General features: G+C 45.7%; 1 protein-coding gene across 1 annotated transcript; it reads left to right on the top strand.

Annotated features, from left to right (window-relative positions):
• Positions 1-12,687: 12,687 nt before the first annotated feature.
• frmpd3 (FERM and PDZ domain containing 3) lies at positions 12,688-27,210 on the top strand (the record flags this gene model as incomplete). The annotated part of the gene is made up of 15 exons (XM_080008407.1): positions 12,688-12,737; positions 13,662-13,816; positions 14,594-14,696; positions 15,018-15,063; positions 16,270-16,374; positions 18,455-18,562; positions 19,890-20,021; positions 20,201-20,320; positions 20,747-20,883; positions 21,369-21,495; positions 21,818-21,907; positions 22,014-22,193; positions 22,395-22,530; positions 23,222-24,112; positions 24,392-27,210. The coding sequence occupies exons 1-15, from the start codon at positions 12,697-12,699 to the stop codon at positions 27,208-27,210; spliced, it is 5,190 nt and encodes a 1,729-aa protein (XP_079864533.1). The 5' UTR covers positions 12,688-12,696.
• Between the last annotated feature and the right edge of the window lie 201 nt (positions 27,211-27,411).

Genomic DNA, 27,411 nt, shown 5'->3' on the forward strand with positions numbered 1-27,411 from the left:
CAAGACAAGATCTACGTGCGTCACCGTCGGTTTTCGACAATAAAGGCTTGGCACACCAAACGGAAACCAGTGGCGCTATCAGGAGGCAGACCCGCAACGATACATCCGTCAACAAACGCCACTGCAAACTCTGCCTAATTAACAAGACAAACATTACACCCAGGGAGCAGGGAGCACATGCACACAATACGAGGTTAGGATTAGAAAAAAAAAAAAAAATTCCTGCCGATGGGTGCATGATCAGGGGGCGGAGGAAAATATCCAATTAATCTCTGTACAGTGCAAACACAAATTGCACACATGCACACCCACGCTCACATGAGCACACACAGTTAGAAATAGCTTGCTGATTACTATTTGACACGACCGACTGGGCAGTTATATAAATCTCAAATTTATTCATGTTAAATAAATGTCGTTATGAGCTTTAGAGTCAAGTGCGTTTATTTAATATAAGTCTGGCTTTAGAACTGTGGCTTGTCCAAAGACAGGCTGCTCCATTGGATTAAATATCCAGAAATACCGTATTTGTTGGTAAAATCAGTATGAATTCAATAAATATTTTAATGATTAAGCAAAAAGACGTGACATGGAAGACAATATGTAAGGGATGATGTGCAGCAAGTGGACCGTTATCGCAACATAACCCCCGATAGGGTGGTGGGATCACTCTGAAGGGGGTTGTTTTGCGATAACGATCCACTTGCTGCACATCATCCCGCTTATTTCACGGCTACTTACCAAATAAATGAACGAATCGAGACGGAATATTGATTTGAAATGACTTCTAACTAGCATGGCTAGTTCAAGAGGCTCCGCTGAGAAAAATAGTCCACAACGACGTAGTGAGCGATTCACCCTCCAAAACAAAGATTCTCCCTACATATGACAAACTATTTACTATTTACTGTTATTAATGTTAAATTGGACATATCTGCGTTTGCTGCGAGCCAGTGTTAGCATTAGCATGGAGGCGCCGTGAAGCGCGGGTTTAAATCCAACCGGAGAAGTGGTTGCCTGTGACAACGGCCATTTTTAGCAGATAGCAGCGGTCATTTTTCAGAAATAACTGACCACTGACTGCCACCATTGAGCATTCAGAATCGAGTTTTCCACAGAACGTGTAGAAACGAATGGGCACTCTTCGGGGCAGAGGCTTACGTGTCTCAGGCCAGTAAATGAAAACAAAGGGAGGCGGAGGGTCTCCAGAGGTGAAGGATGAACACGAAGAGACTGGAAATGTTCAGCGTGGTGTTGGGCGCAATCACCTGTTGTATGGCGACCACTAAGGTGACCACATTTTCGCCCAAACCCGGAGCCTTACGTGTACCGCACGTTCATGCACGCGCACATGTATGCATTGATTCATCAGGATGGGAGACAATTATATTATATTATATTACAATAAATAATAATAACACTCATTATTATTATTATTATTATTATTATTATTATTACCAGTGCATGCCTGTTCAAAATGTAAAACTTTCTAAGACATTTTAATGGCACAGTCTGACAACATCGATGATTCAGTCCTGCGTTCCACAATAGAAGATTAAACTGCAGGATAAAGTCCTACACCGAGGAATGACTCTCTTTGTGACTCAGTGGCAGAGCCCAGAGCCCTCCCCCCCCCCCGCCCCCCCGGTTCGCTGCATATTGAAAATGTACTAATACTACGAATTTCCTGTGTCCAAATTTTACCAAATTTGACACTGCGCGTCTTTGGGTCAACATACAGTACATACATACATACAACATACATACATGCATACATTCTAGGGATGCAACGGTAAAATGGGCTCATGGTTTGGTATCTATCACGGTTTTGGGGCCACAGTAATGGTATAGTTTCAATACCTTTATACAGAATTTATTTTTATTTTTTTTTTATTTTTTATTTTTTACCTGTGCTGTCAGCATGCTGGGCATACAAAACAGAGTATTTGTGCCATTGCATCTAGGACAGAGTTAGTCTGCAAGTGGAGTTCAAGTTCTTAATGCAATGCAACTCTTTATTAATTCTTAAATCATCAAGAACTGCTGCAATAACTCTGTCCCGTGGACGACCTGTAGAATGACAAGAGCACAGTTTTTGGTTATGGAGAACCACCACCAACCCCCCTCTTTGGAGAACTATTTATCATGTTTGGGTCTATAAACAACGGATCACCACTCCAAGAGGGGGAGAATCACCACAAGAGACAATTAAACACAGTTTAACACATTTTATACAGTATTTAGGAAAGAAAATTAAAATACAAAAAGTTAAAAGGTGTAAAAAATGTTTTTATAGTAGTCTGCCACAAATAACTACTGTAATGCTCTGTGTGTATGACTGTTATAACAACCTACCAATTTATTGGTAGGTTGTTATAATTTGCATAAGTTCATCTGATTGGACAGGAGGTGTCCAGGATAGTGGATAATTCAAATATAAATTTTCATTAATATTTACCATATACATATACAGTATATATGATATTTTAAAAACATTTCACAATAGAAAAAAACATAAAACAGGTACTATAGTTAGTTATATAACTATAGGGGGCATAGGCTATCTCTTACATGGAGGGGGAAACTTAAACAAACAACACCACATAAAACTGTAAAACTTGACAACAAAAGAAGGGCTAATCACCCAGCGAGACTCGGTTCCCTTCATTCCTACAAAAGAGCCGTTCAAATGAACCAGCACAACCTGATGCGAGTTGAGAAGTTCGTAATAATGGGGTTCACGGCCATCCCAAGGGGTAATTTTCCAACTGGACATCTTGATTGATTGCACTGTTTACAAAAACGTTTCTCTGTAGTTTTATCTCGTGTTTCTATGGAAAAGGCTGCGTAGCTGCGAGCAGTCGACAAAAAATAGACCTCTCGCACAAAAATAGAGAAATGCTGCGCGTGCAGCCCCCATGCTGCTGATGTGGCCAGTGGAGCTCCAACAGTGGATTCAATAAGAAGCGTGGACATATTGCACGCCACTCACAATACGCTGCGCCAATGCGTCCGGTGGACTTCTCCAGTGATACCGTAGCACGTGTGCGTATTGAACCGTAGACGGTGTACCGAATGGTTTGATAACATACCGTTGCATCCCTAATACATACATGCATACATACATACAAAGATACAGACAGAGATTTCTTCCTTTGTAATTATATAATTGTGGTGTGGGGATGGTGTGGTTTGAGCAGCCACACCTGACTTGGGTCTAGGTAATTGGATCAGAGTGGCTGCATACATGTTGCTCGTTGGTTGGTCTGACGAGCAGCAGGTAAAACCCCCATCCCCACACTCACTCAGGAGAGGAGCCTGTGTCATGACACACCTCCATCTGCTCCTGGGCTTATTCCAACTAGCCCACTCTCTACAATAAACCGTGTGTCTGAAACCCCGTCGCCTGTGGCTCTGTGCCGGAGTTCCCTGGCAAAGCCGCTTGGGTGGCGGGTTGTAGGCGAAATGGCCACAATTATTATTTCCACCGTGAGCGACCAAAAATGTACTCTTGCAGACTGTGTACTGACAGCTTCTATCAGACAGAGCCACCAGTGTAATGGGCAGCCTATGACACTTGTGGCTCACAGCGCCTATGAGATAACAACACATTGATTGATCGACACACATACAGACCAATCAGTCTTGAATTCAGATCATGATAAACGTCTATGTAAGCACTGAAAACAAGTATAACATTATTATTATAATAATATTAATATTATTATTTTAACACCCCCAGACGCCTGGTCACCGTAACTTGTGGCCGGCCTTCTTCCCTGGGCTGTGCCGGCTTCTCGCCTCTTTTGGTGAGTGAGTGCCTTGAGGTTAAACTGCTCTGCAGACCGTGCTCTCTCGAAGAGGTGGGCCATCAATTCTCTCATTGCGGTGTAAAAGTCCAGATGACCACATTAATAATGGAGAGGAAAGTGGAGGTACAGCAAAGCCCACGTCCAGGAGGTCAGCCAAGGCGGGTCAAGAGGAAGCGAGGAGCCCTTGAGACGAGCCGGCCCATTCAATTTCCTGTTCTATATATTTATTTTTCTGTTTTGTATTCAGATGCCTGGAGATTTAACTTGAGAGCATAAACAATCATACTCGCTATCTCCTTGGGGTGCCTTGGTACAAGGGCACAGTGCACTTCTTAAAATCTGATATCTGGACAATCGATTTGTGCTCCGGCGCGTCTCCTCCGCCGTCTGGAATCGGACTGAAGCGAGATCTGAGTGAAGTGAGAACGCTGTTTGAAAAAAAATCTAAATTAAAAAATGTATCTAAAAAAAAAGACGCCGGCCCTGAGGCTTCCATGGGCAAGTTGGAATGTCACGGGAGGCTTGTAAAGACGTCATAAACGCTGTGATTGTGGGTTTTAGCCTCGCCGTGATAGAATTGATAAAAAATAAACAGAATTGCAGAAGCCAACAACACGGGGGTTGTCACAACATTTCAGGCGGAGGGCGGCGGGGCCATCGCTGCAAAACATGTCCGTTCACCTAGGAGTACATCTGTCTTTGCCAAAAACTTCAAAATTACAGTTTCATACCTGCATTCGAATTCAGGTTAATTTTTTGTATCCTCAATTAAAAATCCATATTTCTCCTCTGGAGGCATCTTCCATGTGTCAAAAAAGCAAAAATTGTTTGCCTATAATATCTAACATTTCTGATTCAGCTCCCCATATTAGTACCCTAATTTTCAGGTATGACAGTTGGTCTTATTGTAAAATTCTAGACTGAGGGCTCTCTGCTATGCTACTTGTTGCAAGAAATGTATGTTTGCGTCGCACTCAGATCACCTTGTAAAACCCTAGATTGATAATGGTTGTCAATCGCTATCCATCTTCATTTGTTTTGGTCGAGCTGTTAATGGAAAATAGAAACTGAGAGAGAGAGAGAGAGAGAGAGAGAGAGAGAGAATGTAGAGGAGATTGGCTTCCAAGTTGAAACAATAGAATGTCACTGGATTTATAAAGCTATCTGTTTAGAAGCATTTCCAGGGGGAGGGTGTCGCTTTCGGCGTTTACTATTTTCCTGCTGGATTCAATTTGGAGAGGAGGAGGAGAATTGTGCGTTCCATCCTTCTCGAGGTTGTGAACTCCATTGTGCAGAAGAGGTTGCATGGAATCCAAACTTAATTTGGTCAATGTTATCAGAGCATAGAAAACACTCGTTTTTGCGAGGTCTTTATTCTTCTTTTTTTGGTCAGCTGGGTCATGAGGATGTGCTGAGGTGATTCCAGTGCACAGATCATCAGAGTTCTAAGGGAATCGAGTCAATCTAAGTGAATCTTGACGGTGTATGGATTTGGACTTTGGACTAATGTCTGTGACAGTGTAGATCCTGCATATTATTCAAAGAGCAGTCGACAGGGGGCCAGGGGGTACCATGACTACCCTGATCGCCCCAATCGCTGGCCCCCGTTTTTTATATGATTCAGATCTGGGGACTGGGAAGGCCACCGAATAACACTAAACCCATCGTCATGTTCATGAAACCAGTTTGAGACTTTTTCTCTGTGACTTGGTGCATGATCCTGCTGGAAGGAGCCATTAGAAGATGGTCAGTTGTGGCCATGAAGGGATGCACCTGGTCAGCAACAATGCTCAAATAGGCTGTGGCATTCAAGCGATGATTGATCGGTATTTTGAGCCCCAGAATAAAATCCCTACCCCATTACACCACCGTCACCAGCCTGGACTGTTGACACAAGGCAGGTTGGGATTTGAAATCGGGATTCATCAGACCAGTCTAAAACAGTCCAGTTTTGGTGAGCCTGTGCCCACGGCAGCCTCAGCTTTCTGTTCTTGGCTGACAGAAGTGGAACCCGACGTGGTCCTCTGCTGTTGTAGCCTGTCCGCCTCGAGGTTCCATGTGTTGTGCATTCTGGGATGTTGTTCTGCTCACCACATTGTACATAGTGGAGTGACCGTAACCTCTCCGTCAGCTCCAACCAGTCCGGCCGTTCTTCGGTGACCTCTCTCAACAAGGCGTTTCCGTCTGCCGCTTCACTGAATGTTTTTGGTTTTGTGCATCGTTCTGAGTCATCTCTAGAGACTGTTGTGTGTCAAAATCCCAGGACTTACAGAAATAGTCAAACCAGCCCTCCTGGCACCAACAATCATGCAAAAACACTGGGATCATATTTTTTCCCCTTTCTTATGGTTGATGTGAATGTTAACAAAAGCTGCTGATCCATATCTGCACGATGGGCTGATTAGATAATAGCATGAATATGTTAGTGTACAGGTGTTCCTAATAAAGTGTTCAGTGAGTGTAAATATAAAGCAAAATAATGTAAATTGTACATTTCCTTTCAAAACAAATAGAAAATAAAATAAAAATAAATAATAAAAAATATTGGAAATAGAAAATAGTTCCAAATACATACTTTGCAACTTTTCCGTTATCCAGCATTAATAACTAGTGTAATGATCAGTGCTTTAATTTGTTAATTGAATTTGAATCACAAAAATTGCATGGTCTCTCATGGCACATTTTAGTCTCAATTTTGACTTTATCCAGCCCCTTGGCTGTATTGAGTTGGACACCGATTTAGATCAACAAAATGATGACAGGATAGTATTGCAATTCAGCACAGTGAGAAACTGCAGCAGAGTGGTAAGATTCTCAATAAAGAAAAGTAAAGCGTTCCGCGAGGTTGTGCTGGGTTATGGGTATTTTAATAAGGCCTGCACTGAAAAAAATGGCACAAATGGTTAACCTGCTTTTTAATCCCTGCCCAGTAGTTAACGACTTCAGCGCTCATCAGTCCAATAGTGACACCGAATCCCACAGGTGCAAACCAGTAGACAAGGCCCAAGCAGTGGCCATTTTCCCCACTAAACCATAAGCTACTTAAGTATTGCAAACCTTAATTTGCTATACTGCTATACGTTTCAAAGTCACAAATTGGGCGGGGCGAGTAAGCAGAGAAGCTAAATGTTTGGCAGAAGAAAAGAAGAACATAAAATAAGAGGAAAAAAATGACTGAGTCACCTCTCTACACTCTGAAAAATTCTCCACACAAATTACAGCCCAGAGAGCCTCTCTCTGCGCCGCATCAATCTCTGCTCCGGAGCTGTCACCTACAGGCACAATCCATTTTCAAAGAGGCAGTCAGCTCCGGCTGTTGGGAACCAGAGAGAAAGGGTGAGAGAGCGGGGGGGAGGGGGAGGGAGAGACAAACGCGGAGGGAGAAAGAGTTTAAGGGGAAGAGTCTAGGTGGGCAACAAGTTTAGAAGCCAAAGTGGGAAATCACTTAGCCGCACTTCCTAAATGGAGGCCATCTGGCCCCGGTGGGGAAGCCATTTGTGAGGAGAGAGGGATATCTGCGGGCTGGCCGGCGGACGGGCTGGCAAGCAGACGGGCTGGCAGGCAGACGGACTGGCGGGCAGGCAGACAGGCCGGCAGGCAGGTGAACACAGTCAGCCGGCGGTTAGGGTTCGGTCCCACAAACCGCGCAAATCTTCACTCCCGCCAAAGCCGGAGCCCAGACACGGGCCGGACAAAGAGCGGCGCCTGTTTGGGCAGAAACGTCGATGTTGAGAGAGTGAGGAGGGAGACGGGGCTCGCTGTCCGCGTGCCCGAGAGGATGCGCTCGCTCGGGGTCGTGTGGGTTCACGAGCGCGTGGACACGTCGGCGATAGAACTCACGGGTTCGCTGGCGGAGAGGAGGAAAGGGAAGAAAAGAGAGAGCGAGGATTGCACGTCGAACTGACCCCCTTCGCACAATGAGAAAAGTGCATCACCCTTTCCACATCCCCGGCACAGTGGATAAGGGGTTGCTGTCCTGGAGGATTACTCTGGGTCCGGCCCATGTGGACTGGCAGAGAGACGGATTAGGCCGAATGCTGGGCGGCTCGGTTCGATTGGCTCCCTATCGTCCCTGCCATCACTATATTTCACAAATCTCCTTTTCCAGCAAAACTGTGTAAATATTTAGCCAAGGGATTATCACAGACTGGAAAATAAACCAAAGATGTAGGGGACACTATAATGCCACCACCACTTCACTTATGTTGTGGGGCTTACCGGAAGACCAGAAATGATACAGACTACCAAGTAGTAGTATTTGTTGCAGGAAAAAAAAAAAAGCTCAGTTGTCCAGAAAAGCTCAATTTGCAGTACAGTGGGGATTTTATTGTGTCGGGTCTTTCAAGATGATAACGGGATTTCTACGGATTCCAGGATTTGCTAAATTTGATGCAAATTGTTGGCGGCCTGTCTCCTCGCTAACAGAGGATTTCCTCCGTGTTTGAATAAGAACCGATCCATGGGAAACTCGGATTTCAATGAATATGTATGCGAAATCCATCGTATCAGTAACAGAATGAGAAACAAATCCGTGCATCTACGATGTGGCTAAATATATTCATGAGGAAGAACATTGATAAGAAACACCAATCCATGGCTGCTGAAATCTGCCCTCCTTTGAATGTCACAGGCATCGATTTCACCTTCACTTTTCACCCATGTACCACGTTCCCCTAATTTGAGAACTGAAAAATTAATTCAGCTCATTTTGGCTCAGAATTTCATCAAATGATTGAATTGGAGGTCACGAAATGCAAGAAATTGATGACTCATAACGGGATGTTAATGGTTGAATGCAGTATTAGCTAATCCCTGGTTACTTGAAAGATTTGTATTATGAATTGAATGTATTATGATTTGTATTATAGAACATTGTATTATGTGGATTAACTATGAACTCACTTAATACGATCTGGATCAATCACACATACATCACTTTACTGAACAATTACATTACTGCTACATCTAAGTCTACATCATTTATATTTAAAAGATAGGTTTGCTCATTTTCAACCCGGCCTTTATAAAAATTTTGGTTCCCACAATTTAACGGGAAACACACATGACAGTCCCACATGTCTGAATGTATTTTTTGAAAATGTTTAAAAATAAAATTTTGCTTTTAATTTAGAACAAATTTTTTGGTAATTGCGCCGCAATTGCGTAATGTTGGCTACAGTAGGATATCATGAGGAAGCGGCGCAACTTCCTGTTTCTAGTCTCTATTAGTGCGGATGTAGACAAAAGAGCTGATTTGCGGAAGTGCAAAACAGTCAATAAAACCATAAAAACCTGGCCACTTTCCTTGGAAAACAGCTTCAGGTCACAGAAAAAGCCCATATCCACAATACTTATTATTTTGGAGAACATAGATTACTTCCAGTATGGAAGAAGCTGTGTTCTCAAACATACTGTATCTATGCATGATGATAATAATAATAATGATAATAATACTGCAATTATAACACTATCATTCTGATTATATTCTTCAAGTTGTTCATGGAAGAAAGAAATACCACAGTGCAAAAGGGTGTGTTTTGACAGCATTTTGAAAGCTGAAATGATTCACCAAAAAATGACTACAATAAACTTTATATCTGTATTTGGATATGGATCATATCTTTGAAAGGTGATTTTCTTTCTCCCTAGCTAATCATCACCGTAGCCTAATAAATTGTTCGTTTTGGGGGGTAAACACGTGTTCTGCCCGCCGCACGGCAGATGGAACCAGGGCGACGCCGCATGTGGAGCCAAGCCCAAGGTCCCCAGCTGTACGTCTAATTTCCTGGAGCAGGAGGCGCCACTTCAGGTTTCATAATTTGCATCCGTAATGCTCGACTGGACCTTCATCTTTGCTCTCACACAAAACTAATTTGCCCCTTCCTTTCTGCACACACCCTGCTAAGAGCCGCGCACGACTCCCGACGCGCCACACAGCAGGGCCGTGATTTGCAGCTTTTTGGTACTTTCTCGCAAAGACAACACAAACTTAATAGAGGTTCTATTCTTTTATATTTCAAAATGTATGTTTAATTCGATGACCAGCTCTTAGGTAACACCTTCGTCAGCACCTCCACCTTGGACATTCACGCTCAGTTTTTTACACATAATGCATAACCACAATGCAAGAGTGAATAATTATATGTTGAATATTATTCAACATATAATTATTCGCTGTTGCATTGTTAAATGTAACGTCCCTTATCAGGCGTCAGTAAATCACAGTCCACAATGCAACGCCTAAAAGCGTGACGGCTAAAGGTCAGCGCCGGCCCAGCTCTGCCCAGAAACAGCGCCGAGGGGGAGGGGGTGGGGGCTTCAGGGGAAGAGGAGGTTTCGGGTGCCCTGCCTCCGGCGCCTGAGGAAAACACTGGCGTCCGTCCAGCACAGCGGCGGCTGCGAGAGACGGAGGGAGGGCACGGCGGAGACCGCTCGCTATCGCTTCATCCCCCGAAATGCCCGGCGAGAGCTGTCGCTATGGCAACGGCGGGAGGCTCACGTCCCCGGGGGCCATTTCTTGACAGAACCCCTCTCAGTCTCCTCTCTCTCCCGGTAAAGGTCGGCCCCGCAGCCGAATGATGTCTTCGGCTTCTGCAGATTTCCAAGCTTCTCGGTCTCTGCTGACTTGCTCCGCTGTGCTTCACGGCGTCGTGCGATTTTAACTCGACCTTTTTTAGTTCGCATCCACCGGAGTCTCAGCTTTTTGTGTCCAAAATTTCCAACCGCCGCGCGGTTCAATTTGACCGGCTCTCGCGTCCGAGTTTTCGGAACCGCTTGAATCATTCGGTTCCGTTTGTAATCAATCACAGACGTTCCTTTTCCATCATATGTGCAGCAGACCCGAGACCTCATTACGGGATCCCAGGTTCGCTAATGAACGGTCAGTCACCGGGACTCCTTGTGATGCAGCAGGATGTGTGTCCTCTCAGTAATTAGATACAGGGGGGAGACAGATGGAGACACGGAGGAGGCATTACAAAAGGGAGGGGAGGTAAGGGTGTGATTGGAAAGACAAATGCGCCGTGTCAGGGTGCGCTGGGAGAGTGAGGGGCAGGCGGTGAGAATAATCATTAGACTGTAGCTTCTCCATGAAAATCATGTAATCCTTTTAACGGGCAGAACCGGCTGGCACCAGCCGAATCGTAAACCACTGTGCACCTTTGAAACGAGAGACAGACGATCCATCGCATGTCGGCCTGAATTTTGTATTTATACTTCTCGTTTTTCCATTCGGCTTCACCCACTTCAAATGCTTGTTGTAATTGGAATTCAAAGCGCGCGTAAACGCAATTGATCCCCAACGGCCGAGTGGAGCTGGAAAGGAACTTTCTTCTCACCTGGCGCCACAATGCCAAGAAGTGGAGAACAGTAAATGCATCGCCGGAATTATGAATGTGGCTTTTTTTTTTTTTTGACTATAGCTCAGTTATCAAGGAAGAGTGGCATGCAGCGGCACCATAAGGGGGGATGGGGGGTTGTATTCAAGATCGATTCTAAGGGCCTGCGACTGACAGGGGCCCCAAAAACGTGTTTGAACCGTGGGTCAATTTTTGCGGCGCGAATAAGGGCACATATTTTTTCTGCTGCGCCGGCCCCGTCTCCAAACAGGACAAAAACAAATTGCACCTGGTGGCATGAGTTTGGATCTAAACTATTGACGCAGCTTTGATCGCTGCCTCCGCCTCAGGCTCTCCGCGAACGCTTTGTTCTCGCTCGGCGACAACGTGTTGTGATTTTGAAATCTGTCGCTTTCCCCTGTAACTATCTGCCGCTCTGTAGGAGTCTGTCTGGGCTATTTCCATCGCAGTCGGTGTTCCACCCTCAGCCGGCGATTTCTTTTTATTTCTTTTTTTTCCCACCTCCACATGATCTTAAAGTGGTTATCCGTAAGATTATTTGGTAAAAAAAAAAAGGTTATATTTTATATCCATCCCATGTTAATTTCTCATGCACTTTATAAGAAACAGCGAGTCAATGTATTTGTGGTGGTGGGGTCCGCCGCCTTTCCGGGCAAGAATGCAAATATCAGTCTTGAGCCGGGAGGGAAAGGCAGCCGCGGTGAATTTGATAAACCCGCTTAGCTTGTTGCGGCCAGTAAAATGTTGTTGAGGTTAAACCTTTTCCGTCGCCGTTTCTGGAACGGAACTTGCAGTGTTACCCGCCCGACACAGACGATCTGACGGATTCGCACTTTAATTTACACATCCTTCTGTTGCTCCCCGCTTTATTCCTCAGTTGTTCGACCCGGCACAGTCACTCGTTCTCTCAATCATGTAGAGACGCGCACTCACAGGAGAAAATGTATTAGTCACTAATATTTCATCCCACCCAGCCATCTGCACACGTATACACATTTTATGCACCGGCGGCATCCACAGGGGCTGCGTTTGATGGATCATTGTTTTGAATGCTCGTTAAAAGAGTATGTTTTAGTGGCCAAAACACAAATACATTTAGGAGGGAGGTGGAAATATTTATGATTCCAAGCTGTACTTCTTATTTGTGGAAGACGATGACAAAAAAAAAAAAGAAAAAGTGTGCTTGGAGTATGAAACAATTTGAAGTGACTTCAAGAGAGGGTTAAACCTATAAGTAATTACAACTGTGTAATCCAAAAAGGAAAAAGGTTCACAACCCACCCCCAGTGGTTCAGTGCTATTGTTTGTTTTTTAATTTACATATTAAATTCACATACACGCTGCCTTTGACGATGCGACTGTATTCAACGGCTATCAGCATTTTACACAACTAGATTATTAATCTCTCTCTCTCTCTCTCTCTCTCTCTGTCTCTGTCTCCCCCCCCCCCCCAGGTGAATGGTTGGGAAACAGAGAGCAGCCTTCGCAGTCTGGTCCTGCCCAATGATCTTCCGTCCTCTCAGGGCATGGCCAATGTCCGGGATGGACACACAAACGCATGCGACAGGTACGCGGCCCCCGAGCCGGGACACGCGCGTAGGGAACACAAAGATTCAAGATTCAAGATTCAAGATTCAAGATTTTTATTTGTCACATACATATACATACATACAAGGTCAAACTGTGTAGAGACTTTGCGTGATCAGATCCTGACGATCGGAAACGTGGCGCTGTTTTTGACCGCGCAGTTTGCAACAGCGAATTTCGACAACGGGAAGCGAGTGATTAACAGCTTATTTGACTACCCAGTCATGGAGAGTGGACGGCACATCAACACAAGTCATTCCCGTGGCCTTTTCAAAGTGGCTTGAAGCCGTCAGCTTGCCCGCGGCCAGTTAAACGTGAGCGTAGGGGGAAAAAATGATATTTGTGTTTTCGAACAAGGTTAATTGTTTTGGAATGATCAAAAAGCGTGCGCCGCGCCATGACTTTGCAAGAGAAAACGAGCGTGAACAACAAAACGCAAACGCGCGCAGTCCTGCAAGGGATTCTTTTCAGCAACAATGACATTTCATCACATCCTATTTTTGTCCAAATAACAACTCGATATTATCACTTCTATCATCTTTACGGAACGGATTATGAATTTGTTAATTGTCTTCGCCGGCAACAGTATGACACAATGTGTCTGTCACGGAGGATTTGAGTCATTAATTTGGACAAACACGACGATGCGCTGCGTGGGCCCCAGATGTTCTAACTTGGAAGACAAAAAGAGATTTGTGAAGATTGCTCAACAATAGATAGAAATATAAAAAGGTAACGACCCCGTTTAGATTCCCGGCAGGGCAGATCCACTTTGGACGTAAAATTGAAACGTTCGATGCCATCCTTTCTGTGTGTGTGTGTGTGTGTGTGTGTGTGTGTGTGTGTGTGTGTGTGTGTGTGTGTGTGTGTGTGCGTGCGTGTGTGCGTGTGTGTGTGTGTGCAGCTCTGCGATGTTAGAAGAGAGCCAGGATGGCATGGACAATGGCAGCCTGACTTCTGCCTCGGCTCGACGGGTCACCATCCAGCGCCACCCCACGCAAGGTTTCGGGTTCATCGCAGGCAGCCAGAGGCCGGTCATTGTACGCTCCGTGTCCGCTGGTCAGTGTGTGTGTGTGTGTGTGTGTGTGTGTGTGTATGTGTGTGTGTGTGTGTTAAGGTCTTGACTGACTGTGAGAGAGACAGTACACCACTGTGGAGGATCTGACCATGGCGACTGACAAAAAATGAAGAAGATCCATGACGATGTAGAGACTCGGTGAGCAGTCTGACCGTGGAAAAGGGGCAGCCGCCGCCCCGCCCAGCGGCCGCCACCCGACCCCACGGCCGCCGCCCGACCCGGCGCTCTCGCTACAGCCGAGGAGACGTGGAGACAGAACTTGCACTTCCTCACAAGCTGCCACTAATATCAAGACATCAGAGATGATTACAACAATTTAATAAAAAAATGTAATTAAAAGATTCTAATGAATTGAAATACGAGCCAAGCATGGTCCTACATTTTAGGACAAAAGGCAGAAGGCTCAATTGTGGAAGGTAAATACATCGCAGCCTGTCAGAAAAGGAGGCACACCATGATGTGCAGTGTTCACCATTTTTTCACAGTTTTAGTTTTGTCTTTTCCTACATGTTGTGTAACATAATAGTTATAATTGTTATGTCTTGTCATGCTTTGGCAATGGAAGAATGCTTGTCATGCGAACAAAGCGAATTAGAATTTAATTGAATTTAATTGAATTTAATTGCATTGAATGACTGCACTTCAACATGGGTCATTTCTTTCCTGTGATGACTCAAACGTAACAACTGTTCTCTTGGGTTTGGCCTTTTTTTTCTCGATTGTCGTTCCTCGTCCATCCCTCCGTCCCCGCAACTCAGACGGCCCCTCCATTGGCAAACTTCTCCCTGGAGACCAGATCCTGGCCATTAACGAGGAGCTGGTGAGCGACGCGCCCCGGGAGAGAGTCATAGACCTTGTAAGGTAACATCCTTTACTGTCCCCAGAGGGAGGCTAGGTGTAGAGGGGGGCCTTCAGGCCAGGGAGGGGGTAGAGCAGGGATAGGGCAGGTATAAGGTGGAGGAGGGATGGGGGTAGGTAAAAAAAAAAAAAAGGAGGATCAATGAGGAAGGAGCTGCTTGTGTATTGGCGATTATGTGTTACATCACACGGCCGCGGATGAGTCAGTCGTGAAGGACAGTGAGGCAATGGTAAAGATAAAAACAGGAGAGCCTCTCCAAATACCACAGGCCTCCATGGCGTTATCTAACCCACTCCACTCTTCTGCTCCCTCTCTTTCCACAGACGCTGCAAAGACTCTATAGTTCTCACTGTGCTGCAGCCCCATCAGGTATAATGAAATGGGCCTTTCTGTATTCCACTGCTAACCCCTCTCTCTTTGTCTTTCTTTGCTTCTTTCCTCATCCTTTTTATAGTATAAAATATATATATATATATATATATATATATATATATACACACACACACACACAGGCACACATATACACAATGTTATATTTATATATATATATATATATATATAAACACACTATATATACACTATTTATATGTGGAGAGAGCGAGAGTGAGCTAGAGAAAGATTTGTATTCAAGTCAAAATGTAAGATTTTCATTTCATAAGACATTTGTCCACGGTTCAGTCCTGTGTTCCACAACAGAAGATGAAACTGCAAGTCCTACACCGAGGGAAGACACTCTTTGTGACTCAGTCGCAGAGCCCTGAAGCCCTGCTCCCTACCGGCTCGCTGTATATTGAAAGTTTATTATTATTATAACGTCCAATGTCCAAATTGCACCAAATTGGACATTGCACGTCTTTGGGTCCCCAGCGATACGCCCGCTATGTGTGAAGTAGGTATACAGATGGGTAGACAGACAGACAGACAGACAGAGATTCCTCCCTTTATAGTTAAGAGGACTAGTGCATACCCGTTAAAAATGACTTTCTAAGACATGTGAATGGTACAGTTTGGTAAAATGGCAATGAGTGCGTCCTTAGAGTGCCCGTTCAAAACATTATTTGTGACTCCGTTGCAGAGCCCTGAAGCCCCCCCACAGGTTCCTGTTTATTGAAAGTTTATTAATACATGTATGGCACATGTATTAATAAATGTATGCACATATATGTATGGTCGTGTGTCCAAATTGCACCAAATTCGACACTGCACGTCCTTGGAAGCCCAGCGATGCACCCACCAAGTGTGAAGTAGATCGGATATCGAGATACTCAAAGGACAGACAGGTAGAACAGGCAGACAGACAGACAGACTAGTTAGATTAATATTAGCACATCAAAATGTCTTTATCGCTATCTGTATGTACTGTAGAATCTATATGTATTTGTGTGTGTGTGTGTGTGTGTGTGTGTGTGCGTGCGCACGTGTGTACGTGTGTGCGTGTGTGCGTGTATGTGTGTGTGTGTGTGAACAACACGGTTTGTGAATTCCACCTTTTCGCTGTAAATTAATTCTGCTCTCTCTCTCTCTTTCTCTCTCTCTCACTTTCTCTCTCTCTCTCTCTCTCTCTCTATTTCCCAGTCACCTAAGTCTGCCTTCATCAGTGCAGCCAAAAAGGCCCGACTGCGAACCAACCCGCCGAAAGTGCGCTTCTCCGAGCAAGTGTCCATCAGCGATCCAGACTCAGTAAGTCGAAACTTTCCGTGCGCGCTCTTATCCCCTCCCCATCGCCGTCTTCCTCATCCCAACGCTGCACGTTGCTCTTGTCAGATCAATGGTTGCTCAGGCCCCAGTCTGAGCTCCGTGCATATCCTATTATTATTCCGCAGCCTGCGATGGGGTTTATCTGTCTGAGGTCTGGCAACTTATCTTCAGGAGAGTAAATTGCTTTCTGAATTGACTCGTCGTCCAACAATCACCTCTCAGTATGTTGGAAGACATTACACATTTTGGGGTACTACTACATTTTAAACTAGAATTACTAAAATGTCTTTTTTTTTTTTTTTTGGCGATGGAGCGCCGATCTTGTCTGGCTGCGAGGGAGAGTGCCTCCTGCTGGCCGTGCAAGGCAAATGAGTGAGCTTATAATACAAAGTGACATCTTCGTCATTTATGAATTACTTCTCCGATCTTTTCCAACCATAGCAATTTATGGTTGGAATAGCAATATACACACACTGTACACTGAACAATTGTAGCTTTGGCCCTGTGTGAATAAGGCCTATAGCATACGATGACAAAATGAGGCACCGCCGGTGAACGAGATCAAAGCCGGCCAGATTTGCTCTTTTGTCATTCTTTACGTTTTCAAAGTCAGAAGAGAAGCACAGAAACATTCCCACGTAGCACCAGATCTCTGCTTATCCACGGCGACGGCCAACAGGGAGCCGTGAAGCCAGCGACCGACTCATCATCATTTACGCCGACGTTATCCCCACACTCGGCCGCCGGTCAATGCAGAACCACACATTTTAATGCCACAGATTGTCTGGGGGATGTCGCCATACTCCGGGATAATACACAGTCTAAAATAAGACCGCTTGAACTTCCTCTCTGTGTATACCGTTGCTGTTATCTGCAGCCAAAGCTTTGCTAATCTTGTCGATCAGAGCTTCAGGTGGAAATGTGACGGGAAGTAAAAAAAAATGGCGAGGATCAGACGCTGCGACACTCACAAGGCCCGGGAAAAAACCTTTAATCACGCTGACGAGTCTCCTGCCGAAGCGGAAGCCGCACTACCAGACTGATTGCTTTACCACTTGCTTATCGTCACAAGCCACGAGTCTGCACTCTGACATTTATTGACTAAGCGGGGGCGGGGGTTGGGTTTTCCTTTCAAAACCATATTTCTCTACATATCGCGGAGCGCCGGTGTCTCCCTCAGATAACCCTGGGATGGCGCTCAAAGGGAAAGGCACTGGCTTGTGTTGCTTGAAATACAAACACCCGTTCGCCAGGTCCCCTCTTTTTGTACCGCAGCCTCAAGCTCTATACCAGAAGCCCCGTTAGGCAACCCGTCAGCCTGCACGCTCCCCTGGCACATTTGCACATCCCCTTCATTTCAAAGTCAACAATGAACAGATGCCTGGCATCTAATGTGGACATAGTGATCTTTATTATCTGCATGGCAAGAATATCCATGATGATTCACAAGCATGACTGCTCCCCCGGCATCCAAAGTAGGTCCCAACAAACGGATGGAGTGGAGAATTGAAGTAGATTGCGTCGTAAGACTGTCATCGTCAAAAGCAAGCTGTTTGGGTCAAAGTCGGCTGTGTTCGCGTTAGGAGTTTGACATACCGTAACGCCACGCTGCGTTACGGTAAAAGGCCAAATGCAACCGATCTGCAAACTGGGGAGAAGGGAAGTCAACACTAATTCAAGACTGAATGTGTGTCCTGAATGACCTTGCCTATTTACAGACAAGGTCGCTATGCAGCGCAAGTGTGACAAATTTTTTGTCAACATTTTGGTGATTGTTTTGGTGCCGCGCCTACATCCAAAATTGGGGGTGTGAGGGCAATTGGGAAAAGCTGGAGCTGGAGAGGCCAGGAAAAGTAGCTCCCGTTGAAAAACACGGTCGGCGTTTTAGCCTTTCAGCTGGAGACCTGTGGTCATGATAAATCCAGCGATCCTGCGAGACTGCATGCATTTGCTTTAATTCTCGTTCGACTCTCATCAACTCTCACTGAACCCGAACCCCTCAGCAACAGGATGATTCTATGTGTTTTTTTCTCCTGGACTTCCGTTATTTCATCTCTTTCAGATAATGCTCAAGGACGACTCCTTGCTACTCATACCAAATGTGTTGAAGGTGTTCCTGGAGAATGGACAGATCAAGTCCTTTACCTTTGACAGCCGTACCACTGTTCGGGTACGTACTCGTCATCAGAAAGAACGTTGAAGTTGTGTGTGTGTGTGTGTGTGTGTGTGTGTGTGTGTGTGTGTGTGTGTGTGCATGCGTGTGTGTGTGCATGCGTGTGTGCGCGTGCGTGCGTGCATGTGTGACAGACTGGAAAAGGAAACTGCGTCAGCCGTCCGCTGTTTTCTGCGAGAAGCTTCCATTTTCCAGAATTTAAAAGCTATTACTTATTCGTAATGGCGTAAGACAATAGAGAGGGGGAGAAATCACAGACAGAGAAAGGCCATTACTATCTCCGTGGCAGCCTCCCCGGCAGACCGACATCTCTGAGCAGACTCATTAAAGAGCTCTATTAGATTTGGGGAATCTTTGCTCTGCTCCTGGTGGAGAGAGCGAGAGAGAAACGGAGTGGTACAAAGGGTAAAGAAGGGTAGCTTTGATTTGTCAACCTCATATAATGGTGTTTTTGTGTAATATAATGTGATATAGTAATATGTGGATCTCTAGAACGACGTCTCTTTGGTGTCTCATAGGCTGGATTTGATGTGAACCCTTTTGGGGAATGCCGTCAAAACAACATTCCGGTTTCCTAGGTGCGGTGGTCCCAAGGGGCGCCGCCAAGCGTCCGTCACTCGAGTCATTTGATTGCTCACAAAGAGAAAATGATTCACCTAGTGTAGCTACTGTACACAAATGGAATGCATCAGCCACAGTTACATCCCATTTCGCTCCGTAAATATATCTGGGATTCTCCAAACTCGTGAACTCGCTGGACCACCCCCCCCCCCCCCCCCCCCCCGCCCCGCCTCCGATCTTCAGGTGCGGCCGGAGGCAGGATGTGGAAAGCAAATTTCAAAGTATCCTTCTGTGCTCAGCATCCGGCACACCAGATAGAGGAATTAATTTCATTTGAGTCCTCGAAATAACCCTCACTCAGCGGATGGGATCCTCCTATCGCTGTGGATGACACCGGTCCGTTATTGGGGGAAGAAGGGACTGCAGTCTGAACTTCATTCGCTCCCTCTTCGTCCAAATATAACATGCGGTGAATAAAGAGACGACAACATTCCAGCGCTAGTAACATACGACCAACACAAATCCCACATCCAGCCCACCTCTCTCTCTATCTCTTACGCCACCCTTACTTTAACCCTCTTTTTTTTCTCTCTCTCTCTCTCTCTCTCTCTCTCTCTCTCTCTCTCTCTCTCTCTCTCTCTCTCTCTCTCTCTCTCTCTCTCTCTCTCTCTCTCTCTCTCTCTCTCTCTCTCTCTCTCTCTCTCTCTCTCTCTCTCTCTCTCTCTCTCTCTCTCTCTCTCTCTCTCTCTCTCTCTCTCTCCAGGATGTGATTTCCTCCCTGCAGGACCGCCTCTCCCTGCGCTACATCGAGCACTTTGCCCTTGTGCTGGAGTCGGGTGGTCTGGAGCAGAACCAGAGGTTGCATCTGCTGCAGGAGAACCAGCCTCTGTCACACGTACGCATGGAAAGCACGGACCGAACCAAATGCAATAAGGGCCCTGTAACATCCAGATGTATTAAAATTGGAAGGAAATGTCAACGAACGCATATGAATACGTCCTTTTGGTGTTCCAAATTAAGAGCTTCGGATTCGACATTTGCTCAGCGTACATTCCTTCCCTGTGTTGGTCTTAGGTGGTGCACAGGACCTATTTCCAGGGGATGAAGTGTCTGTTCCGCATCTGCTTCTTCCCGAAGGATCCGGCAGACCTACTGAGGAGGGACCCCGCTGCGTTCGAGTACCTCTACATACAGGTGACGCGCCGGATTTAACGGCGGTGTCCGAAACACGTCACCCCTTTCAAATCCGTGACCTCGCAACGCTGACAGTGAACCTGCTTGTAATACAGAGGGTGTGCCAGTCGGGATTAGGAGCTCCCCCGGGTGGCTAGATCTAATTCACCGCCTTCATTCCAAAATGTTTTTCTTCTTGATCTGATTTGGGTGGCGAGGCGGGACGACGCCTAACCCCCAAAGAAGCGTCTGAAATCAATGGCTTTTAGTCTGTTGTGTGCTTTCCAAAGAAACTACTTCTACAGTTTTTTCTACAGTACAGCACTCCCAACAGTGCCATCAATTTGGATTGGGCAGATTGACCAATGAAGTACTAACTTCGAGACTTGTGATTCCGATCAACTACGTAAATACACGATAACATAACATGCTGCGGTGTCCCCACAGAGTCGCAATGACGTCATCAAGGAACGCTTCGGCATGGACTGGAAATCGGACATCACAATGCGATTGGCCGCTCTCCATATCTACATCACTGTGACCTCAGCTCGGCCCAATCAAAAGATTTCCCTCAAGCATGTGGAGTAAGTCGTCACTAACTACCGTCACTTTCTGCTCAACAATTTCTGCTCTCTGCTCTCGTTGGGTTGCATAGAAAAGTTTGTCCATTAAATAGAATCCCAATGATTTATAATTACTTCCGCTAGGTTTTGTTTTTTTTAATTGCTCAGGATTAGTATTTCCAATGTTGTAATGAGACAAAGAAACCCATTGCTTTGCGAAATTACATCTATGTACATAATACCGTGATGAAGTCATCAGCACCTCAACCTAGCAGCTAATTAGCTCCCGCTGTCACATCCAGAGAGGCAGAACAGATCCATTGTTGTTGATGTGATATTCATAGGGTGGCCTTGCCAAGCCGGGAGGGGGGAGGATTTAAGGTGTCATCCCCCCAAGGGATGTTGATGAGATTCCTCTGCCAGTCAGTTCTGCAATCTCTAATTTACCAATTCAAGTTTGTTCTTTCTGACTTCTTCTTTTTGCGTTTCGTTTCTCTCCGTTTCAGGAAGGAGTGGGGCCTGGAGCCCTTTCTTCCCCTCACACTGTTGCCAACGGTCAAGGAGAAGAATGTTTGTAAGACCCTTTCTCAGCTGCTGAAGACCTACCAGCATCCACCACCATCAGGCAACAAGGTGCAGTCTTGTTACTACAGCTGAGCCCTAATTGCCGGCCTGTGAAAAAATTTGCTAAATTTCCAATATGCTATTCATATGAAAAGAACAGAAATGTAGATAGTAACACATTGGGATAGTACAGTATTAGATTATACTGTACCAGCATATCAAGGCCATAGTCTAACATTATCTTAGGGCATTCCCACAATTTGTATGGTGATTGTTTCATAAGATTCCTGCAGCTGTAGAAGTAGCTCAATGGTGCCTCCAGATGGAGATTAGAAGTATTGCAGAAGATGTCCACTTATTAAGGCACGCAATACTCACCCCCCACCTATAGGTCCCTCCTCTGCAAGGAAAGCTGCAGTACATGCGTGTTCTCAATGACCTCCCACCTTTTGGTGGATTGCTGTTCCACACTGTTGGGCTGGTAAATACCGTTTGATCTTGATGTAGAATAACTTTTTTTCATTAATTATCTGTCAAACTGATTGGGGTGCTTCCTATCGAAGAAATCTCTTGCGTTCTTCTCACAGGATGAAAAGGAATCTGCCACCACTCTGTTGGTGGGTCCTCGACATGGTATTAGTCATGTGATTGACCTGAAAAACAACCTCACCACAGTGCTGACCGAGTTCAGCCGTGTCTCAAAGGTCCAGCTGTATCGAGAGAACCAAGGCGTGGCTCGGGTTGAGGTGACCATCCATGAAGCTAAGGTATCACAACACATTCAAGAATTGAAATATCCTTGAATACAAAAACAATTAAGATAAAACACAAGATAAAACACATTTATTATCTAATACTATAATATAAAATTTCATTTCAACATGTGTGTTATGACAATATGAACAGGCAATGCTTATTGCCTGTCCCCTAAATAGTCTCCTAATTCCCCTCCCTGCAACCCCCCGCAGCCTCTGGTCCTGCTTATGGAATGGCCTGATGCCAGTAACTTTGCATGCCTTATCTCTGGCTACTACAAGCTGTTTGTGGACCCCAAAAGGACCATCTACTTCCGGACACCTGGTCAGTCTCATTTGACCAAGGCAGGTATGTACAAAGCTCCATCCTATACCCCTCCATCAGCTATGCTTGTCTTGCACAAATTGATTAAATAACAATCACCATATAATCAATATGCAATAAGTGAAAATTTGTAAAAAATGACTGTGGAGACACAAAATTATTGTGTCCAACATTGCTAGTCAGACAGTACATGGCAACTTTCTTTGTATGTTTAGTCTGCGTGGACATTAACCCGCTTTTCCATCTGTACCTGGAGTAAAATCTATTAACAGCTGTAGATTATCCTGGAATCACCATCCCATAGTGTCCTCTGCTGTCTCTCCTCTCATCTCCACCTTGACTCATGGGGGGGAGACTGTATGCCCTTTTCCTTTTCGAAGACATGGTAACATTATGGAATATGGCCATGCATAGTATTTTCCAATATATGTACGCAGTAGTAGTGTTCAAGCATGTTGCATTCGTCTCTCATCTGCTGCCCATGTACCTGCAGTCCACCTAAACGAGGAGCCATCATCGTATCTCATCACATTTCACCTGAGTCTAATCCTGCAACCTCAAACAAAAGTTCAACCATCGGCCTCCATCTCTGAAATAAGAAAAATCCCTCATGTGACCACCAGCCACCGTCTCTGATTTCCCATCTGGATCTACTTTATCCCCAGTAGTTCATATCTCCTCAAAGTCTCAAATGTTCTGATACTTCTATTCTCAGATTACAGAGGCTCTCACCATGCCCATCCACGTTCCACGGCCTCAAGCTCGTCAAGTGGAGGGCGGCGAGGAGAAGAAAGAGAAGGTTCCCACAGGGATCCAGGGTCATCGAGGGCCCTTGTTCCCGCAGAGCCTCAGCACCTAGGCCTGTGCCATATCCACCTGCAAGAACAGCAGCAACTCCAGGAGCTTCAAACACAGGCAGAAGCTGAACTTGACATTAATGAGAACTTAATTTCACAGGAGCCGCCTGGGCGGCCGCGCACCAAGTCAGACCCCACCCTGCAGAGCACAGAGGAAATTGCTGGAGCTGTAGACAACGTCACAGTAGATAATTCAGGTTTCAGAAACCGAGCTCAAACATTGGGTAAATCCCAGAAAAACCCACGGTACTTCTGTGACTCATGTAAAGCCAGGCTAAGGGCAGAGGGTCTATCACTGGTAGTAAATGGCAGTGGTAGTTCTGGGAAGCATTGTTCCTCTGCCTGTGCCTCCCGAGATGGGGGCGCTGTGGACCTCATGGCCATACCTCCTCCTGGGAATGAAGAGGAGGATGAAGAGGAGGGAGATAATGGCAGAGGGAGGCTGCGACCACCACCACCTGCTATTGCTGCACCACCACCAGGGTTCAGGGATAACAGTTCAGATGAAGACGACAATAAAAGAGGAAGAAAGAGTAGAACCAGTGCCAATTCAGGGGCTTCTTCTGGGAAGGTGACCAATGCCAAGGAGGATGTGCCTGTTACACTGATTGATAACGTGGCCACAAGAACAGTGCGAGATCATGCCCAGGAGCTTGATGATGCTCTAGTGTCAACCTTGCAAGCCCTTGAGGCTTTGGCAGCTTCCGAAGACTATCCCCATCACCCCCAACAGCCAGCACAGACTGCAGGTCAACAGACTGAGTCATGCCATGGCCGTTATTTTACTCATAGATGGAACAGTAATATTAATATAATGAAATTATATTTGCTTTTCTTTACATTGAAAATTGTTTTCTATGAGGCTTTAATTTTATATGGTATAGTTTGCATTTGGATTTTTGTTTTTATATAAACATTAAGATGATTATGAAGATTATGAATTTTAGAACTTATAAACATGGTGTTTTAATTGTAGTTATTTGTTTCTTGATTATCCTAACAGTGTGCTGTGCTTGTCTCCACCTCAGGGCTGATTGTTTTAGCCGCCATTACACCTGAGTCGTCATTGGACTCAGGCCATGAGACCAACTCCTCAGAGTTAACTGATGTCTCTGAGATGGTATCAGCAATGAAGCAGCACCAGAACCAGGCCTACCTCCTGGCCCATCACATCAACAAAGAACGCATCTTCTGCCGCCGCGACTTCCCCCTGGCTATTCCTGGCTGTACTGCTCAGACAATAGGGACTGGGGCCTTCTCTGTGGGTCAGATTCGTACGGGCTGTCCTCCGAAACAAGTGATTCTCAGCAAGACTGTTCCTCTGAAAGTCAACCCCAGTCAAGAAACCCCAAAACTCAGTGTTGTTGGCGAGCAGAAAAACATTCAAGAACCTATTGTGAGTGAGCAGAAGACAGAGCTGAAAGCAAAACTGGAATTGATCAAAGGAAATGACCCATCTCTTAAGTCACCTGGAGAACTTAGAGTGTCTGATATATCATCAACATCCCAAGGCAGTAAAGATCAGAAGTCATTTAATTCCTCAGTAGAAAAACTGAGCAAAAACTTTTCCGAAAGCATCAAGGGGAAAGCAACTGCACTTGCTAGTACTGACTCCACCAACAAAGCCTTACCTATCCGCTTGCCTGTGGACAGAACTGCGTCCATCAAGACATCCCCAAAAAACGTGTGCCAAGATGCCAAGACTGCCTCTAGTGAGACCATGAAGCCTTCAAGCTCTAAAGAACTTCTGCCAATCGATGATCTTTTCTGCACATGCCCAGTGCGAGTGGAGACCGGGCCTCAACTTAGATTAAAAGATCCACAAGTTCAGAAGATGGTATTTCAATCTTCCTCACCCACAGATGATGAACGTTTGCAGGCCAAAGGCCTCCAACTGGCAAATAGCAAAGATATGTCAGTACGAGTGGGTGTAACAGACCCTACAACTTTGGCTAAACCCAGCCCTCAAGTCCAAACAAAGCCCTCTCCTCACATGCCTATAAAAACAGAGGCATGTGAAAGGAAAGAAGCAGCAGAGGGCATAACTGATGGGTCCCAGGGCAAAGCACACCCTGAGCAACAAATGATTCCCTCAAAATCTTTACCTATTTTGGATGAGCCCATACATGCCAGTTCTTCTGTAGATAAGGTCTCCACACTCCCAGCCGGTGACTCAAAGAAGCAGAGTGGTGTTAAGGGCAAATCCCACCGTAATGCCCCTTTCCTTAGCTTCAGAAATCTCCTGTCAGCCACTTTCCCAGCCAGAATGCGGAGAGAGACAGATGAACGGCGAGCTCAGTTACAGAAGGTTCGCCAGTATGAGCTAGAATTCTTAGAGGAGCTGCTAAAGCCCAAGTCATCCCAGGGAGATTATCTGCCCCAGGGACCCTCACCTGTGCCCTCAGGTACACCATGCTCCTGCCAACTTCGCACTAGTCCTGTCTTAAAGGCACCAGGCATCTCTCGGGAGCAGCGACGCAGTTGTGACTGCAAGAGAATGTGCCGTGCGATGCGTCTTCCTGACACACCGGTTGGCTCAACTACTGAATTACCTCAAAGAGGCAGAGAAAATAATATCTCCAAGACTCCTCCGACAGTCTCCAAAGTGCCTCACTCCCAAGGCAGTACAAGGAGACCTCAAACCTTAGAGATCAAGACAACTAGAATCCGCTCTACAAGCCTCGAGTCCAGAGAGCCCAGGGGAGAGAAGGGGTCCTGTTTGCCCACCTGCGCCTCCCAAACTGATTGCATGGGAGCCCCACAATATAAGAAACTTCAGAGGCGATACAGCATTGGAGAGGTGGACAACAGCACTAGCACACCTGTATATGCTGAAGTGAAGCCAAAGGCCAAGAGTCTGGAGAAAGAAATGGAAAGAGTTAGGGCCACAGGACTGAGGCTTCCAACCCCTGTTGAACCAGTTCACACCCAGTCTCACCAAGCAGAGGGGAAGGGGAAAAAGGGAGTGTTCTTTATTCAAGGAGAGGAGTTACTACGTGAAAGTAGAGGAGGAACAGGGGAGGTTGTGCTTACTATACCCAGTGAAGATAGTGATGAAAGGGAGAAATGCTGTTCATTCTGTTTCTGCTATAGAAAGTGTGAGGCAGCAGATGAAAGTAGTGAGAAGGATGAGCTCTCCTATTCCATCCCCCTTCAGATCCTTCCGGGCATGCAGCTCGACTCACGTACCCTACCTGTAGTCAGCAAAACTCTCCAGGTTCTAAATGCAGAGGACTGCAGTGGGGAGGAAGAGGAACTGGAAGAGGAGGAGCCACAAACACAGGAAATTGATCTACGAGCTTGTGGTACATTGGAGGGAAGCCTGGCACGAGTGCAGGCTCTACAAGGCAAGACTTTCAACCTGCCTGATGGCTTTCTGAATGCCCAGCTGGATGCTAATGAGTTGTTAGCTATCCTGCGCCAGTGTGCTAACAGTCCCCAAGCAGAGGGTGAGGCCCGTCTTCAGCCCTCACGAGTCACAGAATATAAGCAGGAGCTAGCAGTGCGCTTTAAAGAGTTCAGGGCGTCCTGTCGACGGGTGGCCAGTGTTGAGAAGAGCCCGAGTCGAATGCTTGCTGTTGTAACAGCCAGCTTCCAAGTGTTGTGTGAACTAACTCTGACCTTTATCAAGCTAGTCAGAGGCGTGCGTTCAGAAACTCAGAGGTTGCAGCTGCTGAGGAAAGTTGAAGAAGTGGCTATCAACTATACGTTACTTCTGCGCGCAGCAGAGGAGTCAATGGGACATTCAAGCAGCCTACCAACCAAGACTATAAGTCCTCAAGTTTCCACTAACACTAATAACATGAGCTCCCTCACCCGTCCCATCAAAACGCTGCCTACCCAGTAAAAAGAAACCTGAAAAGGATGGAGTGAAAAAAACTTGAGTGTATAGGTGGGTATTATCTCCATCACTTATTGTTATTGTTTACATTTTTTACAAAACGTGCAATGATCCATCCCTAGTAACAATCACAATGCAGCTGTTTCATTTCATGTTTACAAGCACTGTGGAAGCCGAGTGGATTATTTGTTTTAAAATATAATAAAA

Source organism: Zeus faber (genome assembly GCF_960531495.2).
Source record: "Zeus faber genome assembly, chromosome: 10".
Classification (NCBI taxonomy): domain Eukaryota; kingdom Metazoa; phylum Chordata; class Actinopteri; order Zeiformes; family Zeidae; genus Zeus; species Zeus faber.